At 41.1% G+C, this 16,678-nt stretch overlaps 1 protein-coding gene across 9 annotated transcripts in view; it reads right to left on the minus strand.

Annotated features, from left to right (window-relative positions):
- FARP1 (FERM, ARH/RhoGEF and pleckstrin domain protein 1) overlaps positions 1-16,678 on the minus strand; it is a 180,020-nt gene that overhangs the window by 40,747 nt on the left and 122,595 nt on the right. For 7 of the 9 annotated variants that reach the window (XM_053384517.1, XM_053384518.1, XM_053384519.1 and 4 more), the window contains exons 11-13: positions 13,832-13,900; positions 12,807-12,882; positions 9,838-10,081 (exon numbers count right to left, since the gene is read on the minus strand). In XM_053384517.1, coding sequence (XP_053240492.1) covers positions 9,838-10,081; positions 12,807-12,882; positions 13,832-13,900 — 389 coding nt within the window. The remainder of the gene's footprint in view (positions 1-9,837; positions 10,082-12,806; positions 12,883-13,831; positions 13,901-16,678) is intronic. The other 2 variants (XM_053384521.1, XM_053384520.1) reach the window with 1 other exon arrangement.

The following is a 16,678-nucleotide window of genomic DNA, read 5'->3' on the forward strand; positions in this document are numbered from 1 at the left end:
GCAAATTCTGCCTCAGTTGTGAGCGTTATTGGATGTCATATCTGTACCAATATCGACAAATTACCTATCTTTCTATCTACTGAAGGCCAAAGGCTAGGAACTAAAATGGACAGAAGGCTTCACAGCATTTTCGCCATGCTGTACGTTATGATCTAGATTAAAATCAGCCTCGCCTTTTAAGCAGAACTCTTTTGCTCCTTGCCTGCCAAGCAGATGCACTGCTTTGAACTTATCACAATGCATACCAAGACATGTGATAAGCTACATCCTAGAAATGCTATGTAACTTCCAAGAGCTCATGCGAGAACAAAGGTGGAAGGCTTCTCTCCTTAATAACCATCCGTCAAGTCTTCAAAGTCTGCTGTTTCCTACAAGGAGTTGCAGAAAATCACAACACATTACAAACATATTGTACGATTTGAAGTTCACTTCAGTCATATTAGCTTTGGGAGAACGGCTCACATGGTGCCTTTCTGTAAAATGGGGCACCTTTGAGAAATGCTTCCTATGAACACATATATAATTGCCCTGTAGAAAACAAGTGATATTTCAGGGGGCTGTAAGGTAGCCAAAGACGTAACTCTAGCCTTGAAGTAATGAATGCAGTATTTTCCTGGTAGAAAGCTTATTCATTGGCCAAAAAAAGTAAGATTCCCTGGAACTCTTCTCTCTCAAAACTCATTTCTCCACATAAGCAAGGACTCAGCTGATGCCTTGAAGGGTGTCTTTATATAAATATTTAACCCCAAGCAAGCATTTGGATTGCTAATCCATATGTAATTACACATAGGATTGTACTGTCTTAGATCTATGTCTGCATAACTCCCCACCCCAATCTGTTTGATGCCCAGCTGAATAATGCAGATGATGTGTAATGTGAACTAATCCCTAGAAGGATTCATAGCAAGTCTATAAAAAAGGCTTTCAAATAAGATTAAAATTTCCTTTAGACTTCTATAACTAAAAAATTTGCATCACTGAACTGGGATACTTGTAAGATTGTTATTTTGGACCTCAAAAATATTTAAATGCTGGTTATTTAATTTTTTTCCTTGGTACACACTAGAGTCAGAAATGCAAATGCCTCTAAATCAAACTGATGCATTCCACATTCCTCATACTATAAAATGGAGGGTGAATAGTAATTTTAGCTTCATGTCAAAGCATCCAGATTGACTTTAGAACCTGAAAATCAAGCGGTGTTCTTGTCATTCCTCAGATCATCAACAACAAAATAAGGATTCCCTCAAGCAAAATTTGAGGTGGAAGTGCTGGAATGGGGTAGGGACAGGTTGCTTATATTGGCTTATGTATAGCTATTTTTTTAATTAAAGAACCACCACCAAAAATCTAACCATCTTTTCTTTAAAAAAGAAAATGAAAACAGACAACGTACTCAAAAGACTGATGGAAAGCAGACACATTCAGTAAGAACGTGTTAAAGAAATGTAGATTTATAACCAGCACTCAATAATAACGAATAAAGGTACTATTGACAGCTATAGCTAAGATAGTTGAGTTCATACACTCCTCAACGGTGTCAAGACAGTTAAAACAGAATTAATTCTGAGTGTTCTTTTGTTTCACAGATCTCCCTTTCCCAATTTAAAGAAGAGGACCTTGCGAAGATTATAAGAAGGAACAGAGAAATGGCTTTGTGTGGCCCCATCCATCCCTTTCTGAGCCTTGGGCAAAGGTGGGGGGAAGGGGAGAGAGAGGCCCATATCTTTGGGGGCAGATGAGTATTCCATTTCTGTATCAGGAAGATCTCCCCTGCGTCCTGCACAGAGCTACAATTCACAGAGTTCCTGCTACAGTTCCTAGGATTCTTTGATGGTTCAGAGAGGGATGATATTGCTTTAAATATATAGTGCAGAGGGGCCCAGGAAAGTCATGCATCCCCTCTTACAATTTCTATGGAACGTGCAAAGCCACAGCTTGCTCTTGAGCTAATTTATTGGGCAAGAGGTTTTCAAAGGGGAGATGCAGCAAGAGGTTTCAAAAACAACATAAAATAAAAATAATGCAATTTCAGCAAAGATATGGGACAGAGGCTGCCTTGCTGAGATAAACGAAAGAGGAAGGACAAAAAGGTTTTCTTGGGTTCTTAAGGCTTGAAATGGATACCCGTGACAGTGGTGATAGGGCATGATTTGAGAGTATGGAGCAACGTACCAATGAACATGTCCCCCTGCACTTGGGTCAACAATCTGAGCAACAATTAAGCAAGGAAAAGTTTTACAGCAAGACACCAGTTAGAAAGGGTAAAGCCTTCAGTACAGGTAATAAAAAAGCAAAACGAAATTAATGTCATGCATACATAGGATAACTTCAGCCTGACATGCTTACAGACAGTCACCAAATTCAGCATTAGGTTTAGTAGCCAGGAACCCCTTCCTCTTGGGTACAAAAATCCATGCTGAAGTGATATATAATAGTATTAGACAGTGGCAGGTACCAAACTGGACAGTAACTGCAGCAGTTAGCTGATAATGGATTACCCTTTGATGGAAAACAATGTACACCATGGTAAGTCTATTTTTGTTCTTTCCATCGCTGAACTAAGCAAAACGAAAAGGGACAGGAAAAAAATATAGTGGTTTGAATACAGTTCCTTAAAGCACACATGCATGTAGAAATAGTTGCTTATTCTAAATAAGATGCATATTAAACATTACAGAATATGTTTGCCTGCACAGTCTAGGACACTGGTCCAATCCACATGTGCAAGCAAGCATGTGCTGCAGCTACTGTCCGTTTTGGCTTCACATCTCCCTAAGAAAGCAGTGATCCTGCTAAAAAGCAATTTTGTAATGGATCCAATCATTTTAAGTGCTGCCTTCACTGGAAAGCGAAGGGCATGGAGGCTCCATATCATCACCACGGTCCAAATATTTGTGCAGAAGGTCACATTCATTTATTCATCAGTTTCTCCATTTTTTATTTATTTATTGCAAAGGAGGATTCTTGCAGTGGGTGACCGCAAAATAATGAATTTTATAGATGAATGCAGGATCACTGTGCTAGGAGGATATTTCCATTTCCAAGTGGGCCATTTCCCCCTCTAGCAAAAGGTCATTGGGGCAGCGTGGCAAACAATGCAAAGAACAGAAGATACACCATGCTTTGAGTATAAAGACAGAACAATGGAAAAAGGCTTTTTCCTCCCATAGAGGTACATGCTGAAAAAACATACAGTGGCATATTTCTTTTTTAAAAAAACAAACAAACCATTGTTAAACAAATGACAAGAATGAGAATGAAGACCCCAGCAATTTTTTTGAATTGGTATTTTCTAAGTTTTGAATTTCCAAACCTATAATTCAATGTGTGAAATATATCAGGGAACTGCCAATGATAGGAAACACAGCCAAAGTTTGTATTTTAGATCAAGTCACTATCAGAACAGCAATAAGGGGTGGAGATAAGAAATTGGAGTGGAATATTTCGTGCCCTTCCTGAAAAGTGAGCTCTGAAATAGGTAACTCTATTCAAGCCCAAGATTGATAATTATATTGGAAATTCTGCATAAAAAGTAATATTTGAATGATGTCATGAGCGTTTTGCTGCAGCTGCTGTGTTACGGTTGCCGTACGTCCAGAATTTCCCGGACATATCCGGAATACTGCAGCCGAAAAAAAGCCCAACAGCTCTGGCAAAAAAGCCCAACAATTTTTCTGTCTGGATTTGCACAGTTTGAAATACGGCGACCCTATGCTGAGTAGCATGCTCTCCATGCAAATATAAAACAGAGTGTTTGCTTTTCATTCACAAATGCTCTTTTGCACGGATTCCTGACGTGAGCTTTATTCCCCTTGTTGGAAAAAGTAAAATGCAAGAGCTGCTTTAACAGATAGTTAGCTAAAACTGATCTTTCTATAAAGCACAACAGACAAGTAATCAAAAAGCTCCTCCTCATCAGTGAGATGAAAACCCATTGAAAGGGTGGGTTTACTAGACTGCTTTGCAAGAATCAGAGAAACAGACCTATTCCTAACCTTTGCAAGAATCTTATGGGGGGGACACCCACATCTATAGAACAGATGATTGAGAGTGGGGAGGGTGGGTTCATTAACAACAACAACAAAAATACTGCTGTATTTAGAAAGTGAACCCTCCAAAAAATGGAGACACAAAAAATATTGATCGCCACACACTACTAATACTACATTAATTTTTAAGAGGAGCGTTAAAAGGAAGTGCAACTTTTTTATTTAAAAAATAATAATCTAAAGTGAAGATCAATGTATGGACAGCTACAAAGATTCTGATAAGAAAACAAATCTGCAGGGAATGTCCAGGTACCACAGAGCATGTGAGAGACTTTAACGGGAAACCATGTCATTCTTGGGAAATTCTTGGGTTCACTTTGTATGCACCATAGAAGTGAGAAGAAAAGAACTGTTGGCTGTGCGTCCTCTCCCAACACTTATGACTCATGTGAACGGGCAAGCTATTCAGTCTCCAAATGAAGAAGACAGAATGTGCACCATTCTCTCTAGGGTAAATGTGCACCAACTGTCGCCCCATAAGAGCCAGAAAAGTAGACAGGAAGACAGGAAGTGTCACTCCCTTAATGGTTCCTCTTTTGCTACTTTCATGGAATGGTTAAAGTGGGCCTCAGTTTGGGATTCACCCCACCATCAAAAATGCCCATTTTACTTTGCTTTAGTAGCAAATTTCCAATTTACTCCTAACTCTATGCACAACACAGAGAGCAGACATAAAGAAAGTAGTGGATACCAACAATGAGAATTCTAATTGGCAACAGGCTTGTCGTTTTCATATTTACAAGTTACAGTTAGGAATCTGATGTGCTTAAGCTACACAATTCATATTTTTGATCTGAGCTGCACTGTTTAATAGGACTGTAAATTTAAAAACAAACAAGAGCATGATTTTATGTGGCTGAAACGGCAATACCAGCCCTATGGTTAGTGGTAAAGCTAAATTGTGCCATTTCCTTTGAGGATATTTCAGTGATGGAAAACACCATTATATAATTAAGTATTGATCAAGGTAACATCTCTGTTACTGAAACAAGGACAATAATCAGGAATCATTAGAAAAGAAATCATAATAAAAAATAGAGCTGCCTATAACACGATGCCTTTAATGCAAATCTAGTGTGAGAGGGGCAAATTTCATGATAGTGATTAGTAATATCTCTCTGCAAATCGATGGTGCAACTGTACTCAAAATACAGTGTACAGTTTTGGTTCCCGCTCCTCAAATAGAGCATTGCAGTGCTGGAATGGGTGCCAAAAAGGGCAATCAAAATGATCAGCTGGCTAAAGCAACTTCCCTATGAGAAAAGGCTACAACATTTAGGTCTTTTTAAAAAGGCAAGTACAAAGAGAAGCATGATGGTGGTCTCTAGTAATATTTGAACCCAGGGTAGTCCAATGAAGTTGAATGATAGGAGATTTTAGACAGAAGGAAATACTTTTTCAAACAGTGGCATATTTAAACTTTAGAATTTCCTGTCACAAGATGCAGAGACTTTAATATGGCTTTAAAAGGGGGCTGGACAAATCCGTGGATGACAAGGCTATCAATGGGTGGAAGCCCTTATATATTGCCTCCAGCATCAGAAACAATGGTCCAGTTTGCATGCAACTCTAAGTGGTATCATGCCTTAGTGAGAATGAGCAAGTGTGCTTGTACCCAGAGAGAAACTGCTTTGCTTCTCTCCTGCTCCTACTGATGATGTACGACCTGGCACAAAGCCATTCATTTGGTCTAGCATCACACATGAACTCAATTGTTTGTCTCACTTCCAGCAAACCACAAACAGCCACCAAGGTTACTTTCCGTTTCCTGCTTGTAGTTTGTTTTGGGGAAGACAAAGCACTAGCCCAGGTTTGCACATAATGGTAATCCAAACCATGTTTTATGAGTAGCATGGCAGCAGCACAACTGGGAGAAGAGCAAAATAGCTGCGGTTTTCCCTCTGGGTACCTGTATGCTTGCTCACTCTTGGTTAGGCTTAGCATTGCATGAGAATGAGGCCCAGTATGCCTCTGAATAGCACTTACTAAGGATCACAACCTGGAGAGGGCTATATTGCACTCATATTCTGCTTGTGGGTTTCCTATGCATATTCACTGGCAATGTATGGAATATCCCATTTCTCTCCTTCCCACCCCCCAGACCCCAAACACATCATGTGGAGGCTATGCACTTGGATTGGGTAATACAAAATCCTATTTATGCTGTTTCGTTTCTGCACATTCTCTACAATGCTTAGCGAATGCGCACACAACGGTAGGTGGTAATGTACATTCTCCACTGAATCCACATCACCACCACAACATAGACATTTTGTAGACCAATGGCCACTTCTAATCATAACATTAAGATGCTTTAGCTTAAGGAGGAAATGAACTATCGTGCAATCTGTTCGAGAATGCCGGGGGAGGGGGGGGGAATCATTGAAACAACTAGTGCTTTTGTGAAGCACCTAACAAGCCAGCGCTTTACTCCACAGTACGTTATTTCTATGCCATAATCGCCAGAAGTCAGCAAACATGCCAATAAAGGACACACTGTGTACATTCTATCTACACTTTCCAAAGTGGGTTTTTGTTTAGTTATGCTTTAAATTAAACATTCAGTAGTTAAAGGCAATGATTTGACAAACTATTCTAAACCCAAAACACAGATCACCTTCTCAGCACAACATTAAATAAAACCTTCCCTTATTAGCCCATGCTGCCGCCTAACCACAAAGTCACAGATTTGATTACTTGTTCTCTTGTCTACTAACTAAACAAAACATCTGAACTGCATTTACATCTGCGCTGAACTTCACATTAGTATAACAAAAACGAGAGAGAGAGGAGGTTAAATATTCCTATGCATATGTCAGCATCCCAAAGGCCTTTAAAAAACAAAACCCTAACCCTTTGGATTGTTAGAATCCTGTAAATCCCAGTTCCCATTAAATAAAAAACAGTCCTCACAATCACAGAAATAAGTTTGCTCATGCAATGGCAAGTCTGCAATTTCCAATGCAGTCTATAGTGCAAACATGTTGCCCATGCTTGCCATTTACCCTGTTCTAGGAATATGTAAAATACTGAAGAGGACTAGGCAACTATAGATTGAGTTCTGTTAAAATATTCTTACACTCAGATGTACCACTTAACATGTATTGGTTCAAGGCATCAGAAAAAGGTTATAAAACGTATCGATTTTGTTTTATAAAAATCTAAAACCATCAAAATACAGAACTGCTCAGGCTTAAAAGATGTCCTGTAACTGGCTCACTTGTTTTCATGAGAATGAATGAATAGTTGGAATCAACTGTACTCAGCTAAACCTGTCCTCTATTATTTAATTCTGACACATTCATTTGATAATACTTTTCCCCATACTTCCCCTCTGACCCACATTTAGCAATGGTGGTAAAGTCAATGGGTATAATTTGCTGCTTTTCTTTACTCAAGAAAGTTTCCTGAAACAAAGGGTAAGTTATTTTTCTTACTCCTTACAGATTTCCTGGTTCCAATGTTCTTTATCTTCTTACATTGTTAAATGAAAAAGAAAGACTGGAGCATTCCACGCCTTGCTAGATATGCAATATTCAGAGTCTACCTGACCCCCGTGTCCAAGAACGCAGCAGCTGGCAGGGTCTGCTTGTGCAAAACCATTTCAGATAATTACAAGAATGCTGACCAGCGGTCAGGTGGTGTGTGGGGGGGACTAACTCTTGTATCCTACTGCCCTCCCAATTAGCTGAATGCTTAGTTTTCAGAAACGGCTTGATCAGGATATGAACCATGTCTGAAAATGTATGTACACTTGGTTTCCCAACCAGCTAGGGATGCATGTGTAAAGCCTGCTTTAACACAGCATCTGATCTAGATACATTGGGGTTCCTGTTTCGAATTGGCCCCGTGATTAATAATGACAAAATACCCGAGAAGAACATTTGCAAGTAAGATCTACTATGCTGAAAGCAATCTTACAACCAATGTATAGAAATTATGATTTCTGATGTTTAAACAAGCCCATTAATAACTACAGGAACTGAGCTTTTTTCAAAAGACTGCTTCCATCCCCCCCCCCCATTTAAAGTTTGCATGTTCCATATTCTTCAACATGTTCAAATAGGAAAAAACTTGTTCAGCTCACAAATGAAACTTTTCATACTTTCAGCATAAGAATGATTTGTGGCTTTGTTGAGCAAAATATAGTATTGCTTCCTTAAAAAATGTGTCATTAAGCTCTTTTATTATTATTTTAAAAAATGCCTAGATTTGATAATATCCTTTTTTTTTTTTTGCATTTTGATTGCAATGTAAAACTTTAAACTCTAAACTGAGGCACTGGATAGCAAGCTCTCCTTTAGAAGGAGAGAAAAGCACATGTGTGTACCATGAACTCAAATCACGTTGCTTCTCAAATAACGAACACTGCAATCCTATGTACATTTACTTGTGATTAAGTTCCACTGAAAACAGTGGGAGATGCTTCTAAGTAAAAATTAATAGGTTGGGGCTACAAGTCATCTCTATCTGGCCTATACTTCATTAAATATGACACACAACTAGAGTATAGTTTTCTTCTTAATGAACAAATCTACTAACAGGGTTGTTAGATGAGGAATCGGGTCTCCTTCCTGCCCCCCTAAAAACCCACGTCACTAGTAGATTTCACCACCTCTCTGTATAGCAGTAGCTCCTTCTAACTTCTCAAAAGGAGAAGGTTAAGAGGTTGACATGCTGCTTTGTTTATGTACTCGATGAACAACCTTCCAACAAATCACTTTCCTGTTAGGCTGGTCTATTCCTGGAAGTGCTGCTTGGTTTTCTCAGCAACTGAAGACATGAACACCATCTTCATCACTGAGGGCCAAAGACACATCCTCTGCCTCTTCCTCTAGCTGGAGGCTGCCAAATGAATACTTGTTCCTTGGCATAGGGGATGAATTGAGCACTATAGGATTTCCAAACACAAGAGGGTGGGTGAAAGGATTGACCATTTCTGAATCTGAGTCACTAGACTCCGTTCCACTGCTGGTAGAACCTTCTAATATCTGGATGGTAGACATATGGTCCATCATGCCCCTAGCATACAAGGACTGTATAACTGGGCTTTGTTTCGACTGACTAGCAGCTGGCACACCATTTGCCATGTTTTTGCCTTGTGAAGGGACCATTCTAACCGTCCCTCCTTTATGATACCTATCTGCTCTATAGTCTTGGTTTGGAGTGGAAGACACCTGGCTCAAGATAAATGGGTCTGTTTCAGATCTGTTGCGCGCATGTGAAACCACATCCATGTGTGGCCTTTGCGAGACTGGGGAGCGCTTGCTGTAACTGTGGCAGCTATATGAACGAGTATCATCGTCTTTACTCCTAACCCTACAGTCATGCCCGTTTTCGGAGATGTAACCCTGGGAGCCTGCTCTACTGAAACTCATGTGAGGACTTGATCCTTTGCTACTGGAAGGCAAGGGAGTAGCCAATGGACTGCGGGTATCTGGACCTCTAAACATTTCATCAACTAGAGTGCTGTGCCGTGGGACTCTGGGACTCCCACCAACATAGAAGGACATACTAGAAGGGCTGCCATCATTGCAGTCTTCAGTGAGATGGTAAGATGCCTTTATAGAGGAGATGGAAGAATCCCTGTATCTAATTCTATTACGATTTTCACCTCTATAATCAACGTAGGCACCACTGGTCGAATCACCCTCATAATTGTCATTTGTTTGGGACTGTGAGCAGGTTATCTGCCCTCTGAGGAGGTCATATTCACTATCTACATCACTGCAGTCAATGAAAGGAATTGATGTGCTACTGCCACGAGCAGCCCGGGATGCAGGACCTGTGCTCGGTTGCTGTGTCTGAGATCTACTGTGCTGTGATCTGTCCTTTGCGACCTCCTCTTCTTCCTCCATGGCTTCCATGACAGCACCGTCCAGCCTCCTGCCTTCTTTTTCGGGGCTCTTTTTCAGGGAAGGGCTCGTGTGGTGTCCACCATCTTCCACTGAAACTTTTAGTTCCTTCCCCTGCCGGCAGCTTTGGACTGCTGGGGAATCAGCACCGTCTCCATATGTAAAACTACAGCTCTGGAGAGAGAAAGGAAAGAGATGAGAGGGGACAGGAAGATGACAAATCAGCACCAATCTCAACATCAAGTGCTTTACAAATGCACCATACAACATAGTGCTACAATATTTAAATACGCCTTCAAGCCTAGAAAATAGAAGAGAGGAGAGCTCATTCCTTTGGTCAACTTCTGCAGCACATAGGACCCATGAAAGAGAAAACCACACTGTGGCAGAAGCACATGCTTTGGGATTGCATGCGTGAAAAGTACCAGATTCAGTCCCTGCCACCTTAGGAGAGGTAAACAGGTAATGTGGAAGACCTCCACCTGAAACCCTAGCCTAGAGAGGCACTGCCATTCACCACGGACAATATTGGGCTAAATAGACAAAACAGTCTGACCTGGTAGATGGCAGGCTGCCTATGAGAACAAAATCTAATGTCCCACAACAGTTTTGTGGATTGTCTCTCACTTATGGGACATTATCAAAGGAGATTAAAAGGTTGTGAAATGCCATCTTGTTGTTCCTATTATGTGGTTGGAGAACCTGTGGCCCTTCAAATGTGGTTGGACTCTAACTCCCATTAGCTGCAACAAGCATGGCCAATTGTGAGGGGAAGGACGATGGGAGTTGTAGTCTAGCAACATCTCTGGAGAGCCACCAATTCCCCATCTCTAGTCTAATATGGATCTCTAAGTCATGCACTAGAATGAAGATAATACAGAAGGACGTGCTTGTTGGGACACGGGAGAGGGCCTTCTCGGTGGTGGCTGCTCTGAGACTGTGGAAGTCCCTCCCTGGAGAAGTTACGACTGGCTCCCTCCTTGCTGTCCTTCTGCTAGCAGGCCAAGACTTTTTTTGTTCCAACAGGCTTTGGGGAACTAAGTGCTTTTAATGAAAAGGCCGGCGCTGGGCTGTTTTTATTGTAATTATTTGTATGTTTTTAAACAGATTTTATATATGTATGTAGTTTTAATTCTATTGAAGTTATTTAAAAAAAATATTTTTTCCTATGTTTTTAGCAATTCTTGTTTTATCTGTAAACTGCCTTGAGACCTACCAGGGAAAAAGGCAGGGTATAAATAAATATTACAATAATCTGTGTGTGTGTGTGTGTGTGTGTGTGTGTGTGTGTGTGTCAAAACTATTGGCAAATACTATGACAAGGCAATACAGTGGTACCTCAGGTTACATACACTTCAGGTTACAGACTCTGCTAACCCAGAAATAGTGCTTCAGGTTAAGAACTTTGCTTCAGGATGAGAACAGAAATCGTGCTCCAGTGGTGCGGCAGCAGCAGGAGGCCCCATTAGCTAAAGTGGTGCTTCAGGTTAAGAACAGTTTCAGGTTAAGTACAGACCTCTGGAAGGAATTAAGTATTTAACCCGAGGTACCACTGTACTTTAGGTGAGCTATACCAGAGGGATTCAAACAAACATTTTTTAAAAATCATTACATGCCACAGGAAGTCATATCAGCCAATCCAGCTTAAGGGAAAAATTCTTTATGAATTGAGAACTTTTAGCCAAAATGCTTATAAAGACCATTACTGTTTCTGTTCTCAGCAAGGTTATTAATTTTTTCACCTAGCTTTAACTGGAATTTCACCAACAGACATTCTCTTCTTTTGAGCTGCTTCTAGGCAACAGATCAAGCTTCTCTCAGAAGGCAGCCTTGACCACAAATTAGGAACAGGTTGCCTTGGCTTGGCTTTATTTTTACCCTTCAGAATTCTGAAAATCAGGATTGTGGTGGGGGGGGGGAGTATTGTTTTATTCCCTGCGCTCACTGAGTGAAACCGGGTTAAATCTGGGGTCAATTTCTTCAACATTCTCAGAAAGTAGAATGGAACTGTTTACATGGATCATAAAATAACACATTCAATCCAGGAGTCTCCCCGACGGCCAGCCTGTTATTTACTCTAAGCCTCATGGGCCAAGTCTGGCAAGTGGGCAGTGTCACCCACCTGCCAATCACTACATGTCACAATGTCAGGAAGAACTTCATCTATGTTGGCAGGGGTAGGGAAAGTGGGCATGCCTTGGCTCAAATGGGAAACCCTGGAGGACCTAGTTAGGATGGCATGTTCTCCAAACCTGTCATGTCCTCTTCCTCTAAACCTTGGAAAGAAGAAGCCTACCCTGTGTAAAAATTATCCGTAAGTGCACATGCAGATTATATACAGTGGTACCTCGGGTTACATATGCTTCAGGTTACAGACTCTGCTAACCCAGAAATAATGCTTCAAGTTAAGAACTTTGCTTCAGGATGAGAACAGAAATCGTGCTCTGGAGGCGCGGCGGCAGCAGGAGGCCCCATTAGCTAAAGTGGTGCTTCAGGTTAAGAACAGTTTCAGGTTAAGAACGGACCTCCGGAACGAATTAAGTACTTAACCTGAGGTACCACTGTACAGCAATGCATATCTGCATAATGAATTTATTTAATCAACGAGTGACATATGAACTTGCTAGGCACGCAGTTTAAATATTTTAATGTGTGTAAGGCTTGCCTCAGAAGTACAATTAATAAACACAAATAAAAATACTGCTACTGCTTTCTACTTGGCTTGGAAACATTCCAAACCAGAGAAAAGGACAAAGTTGCTTAAAGCTGCAGTGTGGCCATTCATTTGGCCTCTCCTGACTGTGAATTATGGTACAGTGCGCAATGCTAAACATGGCCCACGCAAGACAAACAGAACTATTGGACATTTTTGCTTACAAAAGCATGAAATATAACTGACTTGTTTTGGCACCTCTGAATGCTGTTCTGAAGGCTTTGCTGTCAAGCTCCTAATAGAGTGAATCTTGCTGTGTTTCCTGGAAAGGGGTGAAAAGAAAAAAGCGAACATATTTTGCAACAAGTTAAAATGCATGTTATTTCCCACCCCTGTGAATAAATCAATGGCAGACAATCATGTCTCTAAGCCCAGCTTCAAACAGACTTCTTGTCCCAAAAAAGATTTCCTCTCTGTCGTCGTATATGTATGCGGTATTTCAGTGAAGCTATGCGTTACATAAATGGCATAAAAGGAAAGGACAAGTCACTAAAAAATAAATCCACCAACTCCAAAAGATGACTCAGAACACAAACCTGTCTCTAGGATCATTCTACAGTTTAGCAAAAACACTGAACTCATCATGTGGCAGACTGGCTTAGAAACACATTTGGCAATAGCATGCAACAATCCAACCTTTTATTGTCTCAACATTTCACTGCCTGTAGCCAGCTGCGCCAATTTGCTCTCCTCATTCTGCTTTGTTTATTTAATTAAGAAGTAACTGTCTACCTATCTACAGATGGCCTGAATTCCTATGATCACAACACCAGTAATTTGAGCAGGTTTCATGGACCTGGGGTCAAGATGCAGCAAGCCCTGTAATACCTCACTGTTAACAAGCAGGAACTATTTTACAGACCATTCGTTATAACCCAAACACATGGGACAAAAAGCAATAGATAGCTAATTAGAAGGCAAAAACAAATAAACAAAAAGTTCCAAAACTCCAAAACACCCAAGCACAAAACTGGGGAAGCAGGAAGGAGAAGCCAGAAAGCGGGGTGGGGATAAAGAAAAATCTATGCCTCACTGTTTTTTTCTTGTGTATATTGCCATTTCCTATTCAAGCCAAGAACACTCTCCCTATTTTCCTGCAGCTGTGTCATTTGGCTAACTGGGCTGAATGAGCATGCATGAGGCCCAAGAAAACCCTCAAAAAGTAAACAGAGCAAATTATTTTTATTGTTGTTGCAAAGACTCTTTCTCACCTTTCAAACTGTACTTTTTTGTGTCCTCCTTCTTTGACATAGTCCAGAACCTGCTTCTGAGTTCGGCCACTGGGAAGGAAACAAAACAAAACCATGAGTTAAAACCACGAAAATAAAAGGCTGTGGAAGTACATTCTTCTAGTATTAGTGCATCCTTAACTCTGAACTGTTTCTGATGCCAGGCATGGTTATTAGTTACCAGGGACGGTAAATAAAAGCTGGAGAATCTGCTGCTATGAGAATGCCTCTGATGTCAACTCATCCACAATGCCTGGGAGTATTCATCACTCTGAATCAGCACCATCACTGTCAAAGACTCTGTCCCCACCGGCTGCAGATTCTTGGAAGTGTCGCGGAGAGGCAAGGAGCCTCGCAATGTGGTGGCACTGATTTATCGCTCAGCATGTTCTGGCACCACAAAAGCCCCTGCTCTCAGGCTACTGCTAAAACCATTCATTTCTTGCAAAAAAAGCAAAACTGAATTTTCACCTACATGCCTCGGGTAGGCGGAACCGGACGTCCAAAGGTTAACAGAACCATTGTGTTACTTTCTACTTCTTTAGCATAAAAATGTTCCTTTACATATATGAGTGATTTTATGTTCAGCTGCTCACGACATGATTGCAGGCATTCACAACTGGTACCCATTAAACTGAATGCAGTCCTCTGGTTGTGTATGGTGGGCCATGCGTCCCCCAGTAATCCTCTGGCTTTTGCTGCCTGAGGATGCAAAAATGCTGCGCTACACCACACATCAGCTGATAGGCGGGGAGGCTGAGCAGCTTAAAGAAAGCCCCGCTGTGCCTTGGGTCTCTTCAGGACTTCCTCCACCCTCACTGATGTCCTTTGGGGGCTCCAAGGAGGGTCCCCTCATTAGCCACAAGGACTCTCAAGTTCTCTTCTGCCATTTCTGGGTTTGAATTGAATTCATTTAATTCTTTCCTGGCACTGTGCATATACAGTGGTTCCTTAGGTTACATACGCTTCAGGTTACAGACTCCGATAACCCAGAAATAGTACCTCAGGTTAAGAACTTTGCTTCAGGATGAGAACAGAAATCGTGCTCCGGCAGCGCAGCAGCAGCAGGAGGCCCCATTAGCTAAAGTGGTGCTTCAGGTTAAGAACAGTTTCAGGTTAAGTACGGACCTCCGGAACGAATTAAGTACTTAACCTGAGGTTCCACTGTATATAGTTGCATGCAAGTGATTTGCACGTTAAGTGGGGGGACGCCTGCACACCCACGCCCACCCACACCCCTATGAGTTCCATAAGCTGTAAGGTTCTCCAAGAGATCAAATGGTTTGTTACTACAAGCCAAGATGGGGTGCAGTCAACTCTATCCAAACCTTCACACAGATATTATCTGCCTACTCTGAAACAGTGAGTGTGAAGCTTAGCAACTTGCAGCACTGCCCAGCCACTCTTAAGAGCAGAAAGATATATCAGACATTGAGAAAACTCGTGTTCCGTGCCATTCAACTCCCTTGTTGGGTACATTTCTAACCTATCGCAAAGACTGATGAATTCTCTTGTGGGAACTATTTCAAGGACCTCAGTTACTTATGTACCTGCCTCAGGCAGTTCTATACTCTTATACCACTTCTAAGGAACCACTACCACAACGAGTTATGAATTTTTAAGAATACTGTTGTTGAAATTCCAAATTTTAATTGCCCAGGTGGCTCCAGTTCAGAAAATTTGGTGGTGAAAGCTGCTGGTCGCTGCTATTAAATGTCATATTTATTTGATTCCCACACCCCTTTCTCCAGAGAGGGAACACTGAATTATGCATTAGGCTGCATACAGAGGCACTGAAGCTGGAGCTATGAAACTCTGTCCTATTAAGCATCTGAGGAAACTCATATCTGGCTTAAAACTATGTTCAGCTATTCAAAATGGACGAAAACATTAATAATTTAATTTAATGCTATTTTAACATTAGAACTACATAATGCTAGTCACACTATCGTCTGCTTCACCACATCTACAAACTGGTAGTAGCCAGCTAGTAACCAGGGTCTCCTGCCCCGTGTGCACATGTCACAAGAGACATGTATGTGTCAATCATACATGATGCCATAAATGCAACCGCTTGCACAGAGGCAGTATTTGTGCAAGAAATCTGCCAAGCGTGAAACGTCTCAAAAAGTTAGTTCTGTGGATAAATAAAGCAAAACACACTGTGTGCTATCAAGAGTGTGCATTATTATCCGAACAATATATTTTCCTTGCGAACTAGGCAATCAGCTGAAAAGCTATGATTTAACATGCCATTTTAATTTTCTGTTAGGAAGCTGTCCCTGTAGATACTAAGTGAAAGTGTACTAAAGATTCAAATGAAGATGGTTCTGTCTCTGTATGAATTTTTTTTTAAAAAAAGAAGATTAACTAATAGTGCATGCCTTTGGACAGAATGATGTCAATTTTCTCTTTGCATTAAAATAAAAAAGTACCTGAGGCATTGCTACTGTCAGTCTCTTACTAAGCTCTTCAGAATACTTGAGGATACCATGGTTTTGCTTTAATTAAGACTCTTCAAGCAGGGCTGGGGAACGTGTGGCCCTCCAGATGTTGCTGGAACTACAACTTCCATAATCACTGACTACTGGCCCTTCCAGTTGGGCTGATGGGACTTGGAGGACCACAAGTTTCCCATCCCTTTCTTAAATACAATTCAAACATATAGACTAAAACAATTACAGTGGTACCTCGGGTTACATACGCTTCAGGTTACAGACTCCGCTAACCCAGAAATAGTGCTTCAGGTTAAGAACTTTGCTTCAGGATGAGAACAGAAATCGTGCAGCGGCAGCGCAGGAGGCCCCATTAGCTAAAGTGGTGCTTCAG

This window comes from Podarcis raffonei, chromosome 4 (assembly GCF_027172205.1).
Source record: "Podarcis raffonei isolate rPodRaf1 chromosome 4, rPodRaf1.pri, whole genome shotgun sequence".
NCBI classification, from domain to species: domain Eukaryota; kingdom Metazoa; phylum Chordata; class Lepidosauria; order Squamata; family Lacertidae; genus Podarcis; species Podarcis raffonei.